Source organism: Leptodactylus fuscus, chromosome 5 (genome assembly GCF_031893055.1).
Source record: "Leptodactylus fuscus isolate aLepFus1 chromosome 5, aLepFus1.hap2, whole genome shotgun sequence".
Classification (NCBI taxonomy): Eukaryota; Metazoa; Chordata; class Amphibia; order Anura; family Leptodactylidae; genus Leptodactylus; species Leptodactylus fuscus.
Genome location: NC_134269.1, coordinates 191,054,157 through 191,069,243, shown reverse-complemented (window position 1 = coordinate 191,069,243; position 15,087 = coordinate 191,054,157). Strand labels below are relative to the sequence as shown.

The 15,087-nt window shown below is 41.4% G+C and overlaps 1 protein-coding gene across 1 annotated transcript; it reads right to left on the bottom strand.

Moving 5' to 3' along the window:
• LOC142204586 (protein spinster homolog 1-like) lies at positions 1-15,087 on the bottom strand. Its single transcript, XM_075275901.1, has 14 exons — positions 14,938-15,087; positions 14,671-14,736; positions 13,627-13,763; positions 13,352-13,503; positions 13,195-13,264; positions 12,921-13,066; positions 12,680-12,832; positions 12,331-12,520; positions 12,121-12,186; positions 11,915-12,013; positions 11,006-11,177; positions 1,665-1,794; positions 303-394; positions 1-179 (listed from the first exon to the last, which is right to left on the bottom strand). The coding sequence occupies exons 1-14, from the start codon at positions 15,077-15,079 to the stop codon at positions 1-3; spliced, it is 1,794 nt and encodes a 597-aa protein (XP_075132002.1). The 5' UTR covers positions 15,080-15,087.

The following is a 15,087-nucleotide window of genomic DNA, read 5'->3' as shown; positions in this document are numbered from 1 at the left end:
TCATCTCCCATCAGATGGTTCCAAAAAAATGAGTGGTCTCTTATGTTTCCTGCCACACCCAAACAACTCTCTGGATCCTTCTGTAGCAGGTTGGTCAGTGGATCTTTCAGGTCTACGTCTAGCCATGATGGATGTGTTGGCTCCTTGGTGACTTGTAGACTTCCATCCTCCTGGATCAGCTGATAAATGGGGAATGTCCAGATGACATTTTGGACACAGCTATCACAAGGCTGCACCAGTCTACTGCTATGGTGTAAGGTTTATCCCAGAGCACCTCTGTTCAATCCATCCATAGATCTTACTGGACGACATCTGAGCATCTTGTGCCAACCTGTCTGTGATTCGGATGTGACCATCTTCATCCAGCGTGATGTTTGTTGCTTTGATGTCTCTGCTATAAATAAAAGGACATTTCTGAATCTGTCTTCATATTACCACAAGACACAGCTGGAGGAGGACTCTGGAGATGCATTAGAAAACATTGACAGAAGGTAAGACAAGAGATGACATAAGGGTATATTCACATGCAGCAGATTTGTTGCAGGAATTTATATGACTGTCCTATTCATCTGAATAGGGCTTGAAATCAATCACATACTTCAGGATTTTCAGTTGTATGAAGTTATGCAACAAATTTTCTGCGTGTAAATATACTCCATGTTCACATGTAGCAGTTATAATCCAGATTGTCTTTCTAAATAGGCTTTGAAATCTGCAGCATATTATAGTAGTAGTGTCAGTAGATGAGATTTTAACATGTCTCGTTTCACATTAAATGACCTTTCATAGGTTTACATATTAATGACCTTAGTGATTGGTAGAGGTCTGACATCTGGGACCGCCACAGATCAGCTGGTTGAAGAGGCTTCAGCATTAACATGAGAGCTTTGGTCTCTTCTCTTCACCATACATATAGGGGCAGTGCTGGGTTTTGCAGTTTTGTCCTATGTCTGGGACATCGGTACAGGAAAGAGGCCGCGGCAGTCATGAACCGTGGTATTCCTGGGTGTTGGACCCCATTGAACACATATTGATGAAGAAAAGGTTAGTCTATAAATATGTATACTCCACGTTGCGAAAACTTAGCTTTTTTTTGTTGTTGCATATTTTGCTGTTTTTGAACCAAACCTTGTAGTGGCTACAGAAGGAATGAAGGATATAAAGGAATTTATTACACTTCTCCCTTCTGCTCAATCTACCCCGGGCTTTGGCGCAAAAAGTTTCTTTTCCCGAAACATGGGGCCTAAGGGTCCATTCACACAGAGGAAAATGGTGAGGAATTTGGTGTCCCTTACAAAAAGCCTCCCATTGACTTTAATGGGTTCCTTAAAAAGGATTTCCCCTTTCACAATGTATAGGATGAAATCTGCAGAAAATTTACAACCAAGTCCACCTCACAAATTCCGAGATGAATCACTAAACCTAAGCAGGCAGTCGCTTTCCCTGAACGCAAGTGAGTAAACCTGAGCTGTAGTAGCAGACATGGCACATGGATATCAATGATGATGTCCAAGATATTATAAAGTCTGTTCTTCTTAGGGTATGTTCACATATCTGTTTGTTTGTCCCTTGTGCTAGGTTCACACTAGCATTCGGGTTTCCATCCTTCGGGTTCACATGGGGACCCAAAAGATGTAAAACGTGTTTGTTTAAAAAGCAGTTACACGCGGAAACTGACGGAGAGAACCTCCTCCTTGTAGGACTTTACTCTCAAGCCAATTTTAAGCAGAATCTGTGGCAGAGTCTTGTACAGAGACTTCAATGCAGATGTGACCCTGGTCTTAGTCATTACAACTGATGTCAAAATTTATCATCAGTTGTGATCAGGTTGTGTCGACATTTCCTTTCCTATATTATTTCCATGTATCTCAAGGTTAAATACTCTCCATATGGTCTCAGGGTTCAGTGAGTGACTGAAGACTATTACTATGTGATAACCATGTAATGTAATACTGCGAAAAGGCACCAATATGTTCATGTGACACTAAGGGGACACCAATTCTGTGAGGAGTGCATTTAAGGTAGAGGCAAGGGGATAATAATGAGACCAGGGGAGTAGCCATAGGGGATGCAGAGGTAGCAATCACTACCGGGCCCTGGAGCCTGAGGGGGCCCAAAAGACTCTCTACAATATAAGATGATACTAGTATTTAGAGATGAGCGAATAGTGTTCGATCGAGTAGGTATTCGATCGAATATTACAGTATTCGACATATTCAATTTCGATCGAATACCACATGGTAAACGCAGTAAAAATTTGTATCCCCTCCCACCTTCCCTGGTGCTTTTTATTAAACAGAAGTGTTCATTATGGGCCAGAGGCATGGAGGTTGTTTTTTTGTTTGTTTGTTTTTTAAATAACATATGCTACACATAAAGTTTTAATGTACAAAATCTAGTCTTACTGTACATTTCTCATCCTCATCTTACTCAGCTAGAAACACTCCAGGATTAGCCTAATCGAGAGTCCAGAAGTCTTTGCATCACCAAGATATTCACATAGTGTAAAGAAGAAGGTCATGACCTTCAGGCCGCCAATTTTCTGTCCTCTCAATATAATAGAGGATATAAAATTTATTCAGAAAATTGGTACCTAAAGCTACTAATTGTGGTTAGACTGACATATTGGATGGCTCTTACAATGGTATGACTGTGGTGTTGTTGACACTTGTCCATAATGTGTAGCTGCCTGTTTCTATCTATATACACTGTTCTTTTGGAAGATCATACAAAAAATATGTATTGAAAAAATATACTTGCAATACATACTAGAGATGAGCAAGTAGTGAAATATTCAAAATTTGAATCGAGTGTTCCCTCAATATTCGACTATTCGACCGAATATCGAATCCCATTATAGTCTATGGGGAAAAAATGCTCATTTCAGGGGAAACCCAAATTTGACTAAGGAGAGTCACCAAGTCCACAATGACACTTTAACAAATGATGCCAACAACTCTGGAATGCAACTGGGACAGCAGGGGAAGCATGTCTGGGGGCATCTAACACGCCCAAGTCCTAGTATTACCCCAATATCACAGCCTATCAACTAGACTCTTTCCACACTCAATAGAACCTCTATGAAAGTGGAAAAAATACTTGGAAATCCGGGAAAGGACTTCCCGGAAACTGCCGTAGTACTAGAACCTGTGTGCGCACCATGCCCTGCGAGTGTCAGCCATATGTTACAGCTGACAATGCCCTGTAACACTCTCGGTCGGAACCGGGTCCGATCGCGGGTGTTAACCCCTGAGATGCCGGCGGTATCTCAGGGGTTTCGGTATGTAATAGTGCCGATCGGCACCCCTCGCGATGGTTTCAGGGGGTGCCGGTGTTGGTAGTGGGCAACCCGGGGTCTGATCAGTGACCCCAGGTCTGCCCCATGCCGTCCCCTCCACGTACCTGGTTGATCCTGCCAAAATGAAGCTATCAGCTTCCTGTACACTGCAATACACATATATTACAGCGTACATCTAGTAAAGCAGAGATCAGAAGATCACTGCTTCAATCCCCCATGGGGACAGAAAAAAAGTTATAAAAAAGATTAAATAAGTTTAAAATAAGAAATAAATAACGCCCCAAAAATCACATTTTCCCATATAAAATGTTTTATGTAAAATAAAGAAAAATAGAAAAAACATTACATATCTGGTATCACCACATCCGTAATAACATGAACAATAAAATGAAAACATTATTTAACCCGAACGGTCAATAAAAAGCAATCAAATGGTCAGATGAAAACCAAGATGGTACCAATAAAAAGCAGAGGTCATCTCACAAAAAATAAGCCCTCAACCAGCTCTGTCTACCGAAAAATAAAAATGTTATGCCTTTCAGAAGATGGCGATGCAAAAATAGATTTTTTTTCTCCTAAATTTAATTTTATTCTGCACAAATAGCAACGCATTAAAAAATCATGAGTTATTGCCATAACCGTACCGACCCGCAGAATAAAGGTAACATGTTACTTATGCTGTACGCTGCAAGGGAAAAATAATAAATGCTAAAAAGCAATGCTAGAATTGATGTTTCCTTTTACATCCCACCCAGAAAGAGTTAATAAAATGTAGTCAATAAGTTACAGGCACCCCAAAATGGTGGCATTGAAAAGTACACCTAATACCGCAAACACCAAGCCCTCATATGGCCACATTGCCAGAAAAAAAAAAAAAAATCTAGCTTGTACAATGTGAAGACAAAAATCCCAAAAGTCACCAAATCATTAGGACATAAGTGGCTGCGACTAGAAGGAAATGTATAAGCTGTGCGAGCGTTTTCAGGGGACACCCCATATTTAGAGCTTATTACAGAGAAGACACCAGCGCTGACCCCCCAGAATGTCCCTCTTCCCCATCCGTGTCATAGGGGCTAGTGGGAAAATAGAATGGGATTTGGTGTGCCCAATTTACTCCACACAGCTTACACATTCACTTCGGAGTTACTAATGCTCACTACATCACTTGATAAATTCTTTGAGGGGTGCGGTTTTCAAAACGAGGTCACTTTCTATAGGTTTCCACTGTTGTGACTCCTCAAGGGCTTTGTAAATGCGACATGGTTCCTGGAACTGATCACAGCCAGATCTGCCATCTAAAAGCTCCTTGGCGCGCCTTCCCTTCTCCGTCTCGCGGTGCGTCCATAGTTTACACCCACAAGTGGGGTACTATGGTAGTCGGGAGAACTTGCATAACAAATTGTGGGATGCGTTTTCTCCTTTAACCCCTTGTGAATGTGCAAATTCTAGGGCTAAACGAAAATATTAGTAAAATAAAATCAAATGTGTAAATTTCACCTCCATTTTATCTTAATTCCTGTTAAGCACTTATAGGGTTAAATTTACTAGGTATATGTTGTTTTGGCTTATTTAAGGGGTGCATTACGCTGGTGTATTCTGTGTAGGTATAGCAGGGGCAGAAAGTCGGCAAAGGGAAAACAGCGGACTTTCTGTGAAAAACACTGCGGAAAAAAAATGCGCTGCGTTTGTACCGTGGTCTTTTCTGTGGTGTTTTTTTTTTTTTTTTTAAATTTCGGCTTGCTGTTTTGGGGCCTTAAAGTGTAATTTTAGGAGTCTTTTAAGTATGTGGGTGTGCATAAGGAATATGAGTACTTATGGAGATAATTTATCATAGCCTACACACCAGTATATAGCCCAGAAACCATGAAAAAAACATGAAAAAGTCACAATTGTTTACACAGCTCAGATTTTTCTTAAGGTTTTTTTTTTTGTCACTTTCTTGACAATTTCTTGGAGATTGTGTCTGACTGATGATGAGGCATGCACCTTGTCAAAAGTACAAACTCCGAGTCAGCAGGGATCTTAAAGACTATCGTGGAAAATGTTGATTTTGAAATATCAGCCTCTAGATCTTTAATTGTCAGTTGTCCCTGAGTTCCGCTCCAGAATGGAGACTAGCTGTTTTGATATCTCCCATGCACTGCACATATAGTAATAGTAATATAGTAATAGTAGGTACTGCCCACCATAAGCAGCAGTAGTATGGATGACATTACCCAGCAGTGCTGGGCAGCGTGACTGTGACTCCAGTACTTGGGTGAGATAAATGCAGCAGCGTCATCCCTGTGTGTCTTTGCCTATATCTGTTCCATTTGTAGTGTCCCAGTACACTCCTTCCTGCCATTATAATAGTTGTATGCTCTGTAATGTAATGCTTCTCACAATATACTAATACTGAGTATCACTATCTATTGTATAATCTGTATTTCCTGTGTGCATACATTGTGGTCATTGCCATGTACTATTCTGCTGCCACCTATGTTTCACTCTATGTAGGTACATGTGATATAGGATCCCAATCACTCCATACACAGCACGAGCTTCTGTAGAACTTTCTAGTAAGCTGTGGGTGGAGACTTTAGCCCCGCCTTCCTCTTAGCAGGGGAAAGGAAACCAGAGCAGCCATGTTGTGGAGAGTGTAGTGTGTGAGGTAACAGCACCTGCTGCTACTCCAACTCCAGGCAGAACCTTCAGATTCCTCCTGCCAAACCCTAGGAGCTACATGGTGACTCTCACAACTCATGTAAGATACAGAGTCTCCTAGGACCATTCACCAGTGTCTGTGAGTCCAGTGACTGTGTCTCCTCAATACTCTAAATACCAAATCTGAGGAAAGTTGTGTCAGCATCAGCCATTACCTGTCAGCTTACAAGGGAATCCTGCATCACATGCACCCGCTGTATTGTACCTGAGACTGTATCACTGTGAGGTATGGCGGCACTATATGGTAATCCTCCTCACATGCACCCGCGGTATTGTACCTGAGACTGTATCACTGTGAGGTATGGTGGCACTATATGATAGTCTCCTCACATGCACCCGCTGTATTGTACATGAGACTGTATCATGGTGAGGTATTGCGGCACTTCATCAGAGTCCTCAGTAAAGAAACGTTTGGTTAACAAAGGACTGTGTCTTTTGCTATCCTTCTTTTGAAAATTGACTTGCTGTCTGTCCTATGAGAGGTGCCCCGCAGTCTGGACCACCACTACAGCTACCGTGACCATTATTAAAGCTCATCTATCAGAGGGACTACTACCCCCATTAGGTCCTACTATAACACCTGCATCCCTTGGGATACCACACATTGCCGTTGCTCCATCCCCAGACAAATACAAGGCTCAGGTAGCTGCATTAACTTCTTTTCTTTTGGGTAGAATATTCTTATCTGTTTCTTTAAATGTACAGCAGTTTGTCAACTCTTTTTCATATTAAATAACTCTGTGGTTTTGCAAATGAAGAGAAAAAAAGAAAGAAGCTAAAATCAGAATATAAAAGCAGCTAGAAATCATTGGCTTGTCTGACACCTACATATTTTAGTAGCTGAACATCAATTTCTTAGATATCTGAGAAAAATTAGTTTTAGCTACTCTATATTCTTAAAGCCAAAGATGTGAAAGGTTTGAGAAGCTTCATGTCCTAATGGAACCCCTTATGTAATGTAGCAATCCAAACTGAGATTCATACAAGAAAGTTGGGAACTCTGCTTAAGGCTACACTGTAGGGGATTGTAGGGTTATGGGTTGGACTTGATGGACTGATGTCTTCATCCAACCTCATGTACTATGTAACTATGTAAGCATTGGATTTGCTACAATCCCATCCACTTTGCCCTTAATGTAAAAAACCCACAATTTTTCCCACGACAAATTGCAGCATTTAGGTCTCGTGGGGCCTTAAACTACCAAGTCCAGGATCATATCAGCGATGCTTAGTGTGTTCTTCTGTCCTATAGTATAATAGAGGAACATACTAAAGATGGATTCGAAAGTAATGATAGACCAAGTATGTAATCCGGACAATTGGATAGAGATTCATCGGTTATAAATCACTGGTCATCTTGGGTAATAGGGTCCACCATACAGTATATCCGTTGTAGTATTTTGCTGGATGAAAACATCATACTTGCAGGACTAGGCCTATAGCTAAACTAATATATTGGATGGCGTTGACAATGGAATGATTGTAGTTTAGCGTTCACCTGTCCAGACAGTGTAGCTCCCTATTTCTAGGAAGCTCCCTTATTTATACTGCACTTTGAGGTTTATGCAAACTTATTTATTGAAGAATATACAGTTAGGTTCAAAAATATTTGGACAGAGACAATATTTTACCTAAATTTGGCTCTGTACATTACCACAATGAATTCTGAATACAACAAATCCAATGCAGTTGAAGTACAGACTTTCAGCTTTAAGTACACAGATGGAAAGGCAAAGTCACAAATGGCAAAGTTTTTGAGTGACATATTTGTCTAAATTAAGTTGTTTTGGTAGGAAGCCCATGAATTTCTGCAAATTCCATTCAATGAAATGGGACAATTGCAGAAATTTTTGCATCAATTCAAAGTTGCCTCAATGCATTGGCACGCATTGAAATTTTACTACATTCTAAGAAAAACAAAACTGAAAAGTAAAAGCAGTATTGTACATGAGTCTCCTAGTTAGGATAGACCTGACGTGCTGTCTTTTCTAAGATTTCTAGATTATGACTATCTAGTAAATAAGTTCTGTTGCACTTACAATAGGTCAAATGTGGCAAATATTTTCTACAAAATCTGTGGCAAACTTTCGTAAAAAAAAAAATCACTGTTGGGTCGACATACATGTGGATTTTAACCCATTTTAACCAGGGGTATCCGGATATTTTGCACCTCTGGTAGCCAGGGCAATTTCACAGTTTTGAGATGGATAAATAAAATCTAATTGCAATGATGAAAAATTATACTAACCCCTTATTCCTATATGTTTTTTGAAAGTAGGTACCTGCAGCATTGTCAAAATGCCACTTGGTCCTGTATACGAACAAGCACCGCTATCCAATTTTGATTTACAGAAAATGTTTTAGAAAAATTATATAAGTTGCTAAATGTGGAAACCAAACAAAAATTTATATGCACTACAACTCCTAAAATAAGAGTTCAACATGTGCAGAGGTCATTCATATCACTAAGGCCTACACATGCATGCACATATCACCAGAACTGGAAGGAACAAAAATCTGCTTTCAAGCTGGAAATGTAAAAAAATATATAATCCTATAAAATATAGGGGATTGCACCCCGTGATTAGCAAGTGCACCCCTAAACCCTATAGATTTCTTGATAGTAGACCTAAATTACATGTGTCTCCATTGGTTAACAATAGCCATGTCCACCTCCCTGTAAATTTGTGAACATGTCCTTTTGGCTGCATAGTAAGCACTGTCATAAGAAAATTATACAAATGCAGTTTCTTTCCACCTTATTTTGAATTTATTTTTTTTACAAGATATCCAGAACATTGTGTGGAATATTATTATAAAGTATGAAGTAGAATTTGTCCTGCAAAACATTAGCCCTCATACAGCTCTGTGAACAAAATAATATGGCTTAAAGAAAGAAGAGTTGAATATAAAAATGCAAAAGTGAAAAAAAGAATGTGATGCAAAGGTGTTAAACTTGATTCAATATACGTTCTACTTGCCCATTATATAGAGAATGACGACGTGCTAGGTATGGTTGGCTTATACATTCCAAATTTGCTTAATTTTTACTAAAAAAAAAATCATGCTACCACGTTTTTCTGAATGTAAGACAGGGTCTTATATTATTTTTTCAACGAAAGAAGGGCTAGGGTTCATTTTTGGGGTAGGTCTTATTTTTCAGGCACCAGAACAAATTGGAATCTTTATTTGCTCCAGACGAAGTAGTAGTAGTGGCCTTGGCGGGGGAGACCTGGGGGATGCCATGCAGGAGGCGGTACTTGGGAATGGGTGAACAGATTTTGCCCTGCCGTGGCAGGAGGTAGCAGGGCACTTGTCCTGGATGGTTGGGAGCTACAGTGAGCTTAGGATCTGTCTCTATGACGTCAATGACATAACCTAGTGCTGGTGGCACTGACTGTAACTAAGGATACTTTTTGGAGTAGGGCTTACATTTCAGGTCTACTTAAAAAACCATGCAAAATCAAGCTAGAACTTAGTTTTAGGGTATGGCATATGGCACACTTTTGGAGAAACAGGGTAGCTCAATTGTTCCCACTTATACTCACCTCTTCTGGAGCTCACATGACCCTCCTTACAAAAGCTCTCAGTCTAGATCCATGGGAATGAATTTAGACTTGGCCCCTTTTGCAACTTAAACAGCTTCCACTCTTCTAGGAAAGCTATCTATAATATTTAGTATTGCTATAAAGGTCTATGACGAATTATAAAGAGATTCTGATACAATGCTATTTTATTCATTGACATATATATTAACTTCACTGAAGGTCGGGAAGTATGTTGTCAGATACCCTGAATAAAATGTAAGTCAGAACGCTGGGAACCTACTTCAGCCTGTTTTTGCTTGTTATATGGTATTTTCCAGTTACTGTAATGAAGTCTGCCTTCAAATGTTAGCACACGGCTTGGACTGTAGTAAACTGGCCTGAGATGTGTGGACTATAAGGCTAAGGCCCCACACGGCATCCCGCACCATCAAAGTGCAGTGGGAAAAACCATGGCAGCGAGGCATCAGAGTTTTCCTCCACAGACTTTCTGTTACAATTATACTTATAGGGAAACCGCCGGCGTTTCCGTAGGTATAATTGACATGCCGCGATTTCCAAAACCATGCCGGTTTTAGAATCCCATCCGCTTTGCCATTACTGTAAAACGCCATGAAATTGCGGTGTTTCCGTCACATGGGGCCCCGGACTAAGAGTCAATGACCACACCTTAAGCTTCTAGCTTTGCACCTGTTCATAGTTTGTGTGTGGTATTGCAGCTCAGCCCCCTTCCAATCAATAGAAGTGACCTGCTGCCCCACATCACTTCCTATAGACAGGTGTGGTGCCATTTCTGAAAGAAAGCAGCCAGGTTATTGTAATCCAGGAAAAGCCTTATAATTAATTGACTATTCATCCTTTGATCTATTAAGTTCTGTAAAGAATTAAAGAAAGACTCAGGTACACTACTAATTTTTTTTTTTTGACTGAATGACTGACTTCTTTATTAACTTCAGTCAAAATTTTCCCATTTGATGTCAGGGAAGTGTGGGAGGAAACCGGAGTACCCGGGGAAAACCCACGCAAGCACGGGGAGAACATACAAACTCACTGCAGGTGTTGCCCTTGGATGGATTCTCACCCACCCAGGACCCCAGCTCTGCAAGAAAGCAGTAAGCACTGAGCCACCGTGCTTGCCCATGTCACAGATCATCCTCATATGGTGGCCTTCATGTCATTCCTCATATGGTGGTCTTCATGTCCTCCAGTGGTAATCATGATGGTGGAGCTAGTCTAAGGGATGAAGAGAAGAGGATTAATATTATATCACAGAGGCAGTGTGTTTATTCATAGCAGAAGTGAGCCATGCAAATCTTGCAAGACATGGACTGCTCTGCAGATGTTTAGAAAGATGCCTGATTTCACATTTGTGACTATAGAACTAATGAGAATCCAAGGCATGGCTCTATTATAATTCTGCAGGAGAAATGAGAGGACAATGGAGATATTCTGTACTCACCTTCAGACTCCATTTCTGCCTCCTTGCGGTCCTTCTCAATAAAGTGGGCATTGACCAAAAAGAAGGCTCCTCCAATAGCTTCCATGAATGCACATGTCAGGAGGGCGTATTTCAGGCTGCGGTACCTTGATAGAGTTGATTCGGCCGCTCCTCCATGGATCAGGTCAGACATCTGAGGATGAGAGGTGATACATACTTGATTAATAATACATGTATAGTTAGTAAAGAGTAAAAATACAAAAAAGCATAAAGGTTTTTTCCAACAGTAACCGCTATGTGCTTGTTAGGAACTCTGGTGGCCAGACAACCATGTGGTAGCAGAAGCGCTGCACCGTATTTAGAGGAGGAGCTTCCATCCTACAGACTATGAGCAGCCCCAGTATTACACAATGGCTGGAGTTGGAGACGTGCGGCATCCACCTGGAGCAGATAATCTAATATCTAGCACCAGAAGGTTTTGTCTTTGGTGTTCTACTGTCAGGCTTGCAAGTTACAACTAGATTGTTTCAATATAATTTCTATGTGTGTATATTCTGTGTGGGTGTTGTATGTGGACTGTACAGATGCTGCGTGTATACTGTTGTTTCAATGCTGTACATGTATTTTGTGAGTGCTCACTGTAAACATGGAGGGAGGTAGAAAAATTCAGCTTTAGGATAAGGCGCACATTACGGAAACACAAAGCCAGGAGTGGATTGAGCAAAAGTACAAAGTACAATTACTTCCTACATATTTCCAATTCCTTTCATTGCCAGTCTTGGCTTTGGCTAAAAAGAAAGAAGCAAAGTCTGCAACAACAAAAAAAGCTGCTTTTCTGCAACCTGGGCCTCATGCTTACACAGGGAACCAGTGAGGTAAAAGTGATGTGTATATACAACATTCAGGAAAACATATGTAACAACTACTTACAAATCCAATGAGGTAGGGGCTCCCGACATCGCCCAGCAGGTGGGCCACAGAAATTTGCACAGACCCCGCTGTAGCTCTTCTTGTAGGAGGAACCACTGACTGAAATAAATGGATATTTATTGTGAGTAGGCTGAAGGGAATCATTGAAACCAACAAAACAAGAGCCATTGTACAAAGTGACTGCATAGTATAATAAAAAAACTCACCAGGAGGATTTCTACCACAAGGGCCCCGTTGAATGCGAGGAATGTCTCTACAATGAATATGAGGACCTGCAGAAGTGAAACATTTGGGGAATTAATATAGTGCGCAATACAAAGTGCTGGAACGTGATAGTACAAAACTAAACCTGTCCAAAGCCAGGATACTGAACAAAGGAATAAATATTGACAACAATCTATAGCTCAGGTACTTACAGAAGTGGCCACAAGACTAATGTCTGCCAGAACCAGGGCCAAGAACAGCAAAGGGGCGGAGCACAACATGCCACACGCACAGATCAACGGGTCTGCACGGGGATTGGTTTTTCTATCTCTTTTGCTGATCTCCACCCCTGCTAGAACTCCAAGGATAACGGAGATGACTGTAAGCACGCCAAATATCAGACTGCAAAGAAAAGTGTTAGAGGTTAGTAAAGAAGGTTCAAGAAAATGCAAGACAACCTTGTTTAATGAGGCGCAGTATGATGAAAGCTTCATCTAATGTATCATCAGGGAAGACACTTAACAGAAGTCATTCCACAGCGCCGGAAGAAGAAATGCATACCTGTCATTATAGGTGCACGTTCCAGTCTGACAAGGCTCCTTCTCTAGTAAGAGGCTTTGTGCACGTGTCAGGTAAGCAGGAGCCCAGAGACCTATGGCGCCGGCTACAAACGCTACAGTCGCAGATCCGAGAGTGGAAAACAGGAAACTCCGACTGTAGAGAGGGAAAAAAGAAGGATTTAATAATCATAAAAAACACAAGGAGGATCGCTGCCGACAACCACTACACAGAAAACACCTACTTTTTGAATAGTTTCTTCACATCCGAAATCCAGTTATTGGAACTGACGGATCTGTTTTTGTTCTTCCCGTCTGCGGCTCCTCTTGGCGGTTCTTTCACAAAGACAAGTAGAAGCAGGACAGCAATGACGCCCAGACCAGGGGTAACCTGCGTGGTGGAGGAAAAACACTTTGTATGTTACATAGATAGATAAATGAGCTATAAATAGTGGGATCATCACAAAGTGGAAGCAACCAGGGACAAGTTTAGGAAATAGATTATAGTCTTTTACTTACCCGGAAGGCCCAGTGCCAGTCACCACCTGCTGCACTGACTACTTGGGAGCCGACAATATATCCAAGGCCACTGTAAGAGAAATGAAGTTGTTATAATTTCTAGATTGTCCGGTGATAAATTCTCCACAAAGTCTGTATATTTACACAGGATACTCACCAGCCGACAGGTATAGTCAGGTAAAAAAATGCAAATATGCGACTACGCTGGTCTGCCACAAAGAGGTCAGCAATAACGGAGGGGGCGATGGTGGAGAAACTTGCCTCTCCGGCCCCTACCAATGCTCTCATTGTCAGAAGGAGCAGGAAATACTGTAAAAAAAATTAAAATTAAAATGGGACAGAAAATTTTTTGTAAAATTTTGTTTTTTTTTGCTTGCATGGCAAGTATACCTGGTCATAGAGATATATGGTAGCTGAGATTTATATCTTTACCTTATTGGGAATGAATGAGATGCACAGGGTCATGATGGACCAGAATAAGGTTCCTGCGCACATTATGTATTTCCTATTCCAGCGGTCGCCCATATAGCCAAAGACCAGACCAAACAGCGTATAGCTGGCGATGAATACTAAAGGGGAGAGAAGGAGAAAAAGTGTCAGAACAATGTGTCAGCAGAACAAGTTATTGCTTAAAGGGGCTCTATCAGCAAAATCATGCTGATAGAGCCCCACATATGCGTGAATAGCCTTTAAAAAGGCTATTCAGGCACCGTAGAAGTTATATTAAACTACCTCCCCCGTTTTAAAATAAAGCCCTAAAAAAGAATATGATCTACTTATGCATCGTGCACGCTGGGCGGGCATTCAGGGTGCGCCGTCTTCTTCATCCATGCCTCCTCTTCCTCAGATGTCCTCCGGTCCCGTCCTCCTCCGGCGCTCACGAACTGACATTGATATAAAAAAAATGGCCTGGGCGCATGCGCAGTAGCATGCGGCTTCTACTACGGCTACTGCGTATGCGCGCAGGCCATTTTTTTTTATATCAATGTCAGTTCGCGAGCGCCGGAGGAGGATGGGATCGGAGGAAGAGGAGGCATGGATGAAGAAGACGGCGCACCCTGAATGCCCGCCCAGCGTGCACGATGCGTAAGTAGATCATATTCTTTTTTAGGGTTTTATTTTAAAAGGGGGGGGGTAGTTTAATATAACTTTAGCGGTGCCTGAATAGCCTTTTTAAAGGCGATTCATGCATATGTGGAGCTCTATCAGCATGATTTTGCCGATAGAGCCCCTTTAAGGACATTGTTAGTACATTAACTCCTGCATTTAATCCATCCTGTCCAGATAACAAGAAAGATTTTCAGGCAGCCATTTTCTGAACTACACCAATAGGGATCCATATTCACATTCTTATTCTTCTATGATGTCATAAGAATTCCGTGAATAGCTTGACCGACAACTCTGGAATATTGGTTTAGTCCTGACAATGGCGGTTTCCAGGAGATTTACAGAATATGATTCTATGGTAAAATATACCTGTATGTAACAAGCCGGATACACTGTCGCTCATCATGAAGGCTTTTTGAAGGTCTGGTAGCACCCCTGTCACATGGAAAGAGAGAGGACAATCATTATACGCTATGGCAGATCTGTGGTAATAGGTGGGCACATAAACAGGCACAAAGATCATTATATTTGGTAAGAATCCCAGGCCGGGGGTGACCTATTCTAGACACCATCATTGCTATGGGCCTGATAAATCTCACCACCAGAAATAATACCGTTTACCCCTCCCCCACATACCTGAGGTGCTGTAGCGTTCAATGTAATGTAAAAGGCTTATGTAGGACATAATCGCTACGGTGATGACGGAGCGCATGTAGGAGACTCCAGTCAGCGCATGAGTGTCCTGCGGATCAGAGCAATAGCCTTTTTCTTCATCCATTTGATGTG

What these genes read in the sequence shown, in the direction of transcription:
- LOC142204586 (XM_075275901.1), bottom strand. Translation starts at nt 15,079, where the DNA reads ATGGATGAAGAAAAAGGCTATTGCTCTGATCCGCAGGACACTCATGCG. An exon ending in TCTCATTCATTCCCAATAAG is followed by an intron (nt 13,504 to 13,626) that starts GTAAAGATATAA and finishes TTTTTTTTACAG; the next exon opens with TATTTCCTGCTCCTTCTGAC. An exon ending in TTAGTCTTGTGGCCACTTCT is followed by an intron (nt 12,187 to 12,330) that starts GTAAGTACCTGA and finishes TCACTTCTGCAG; the next exon opens with GTCCTCATATTCATTGTAGA.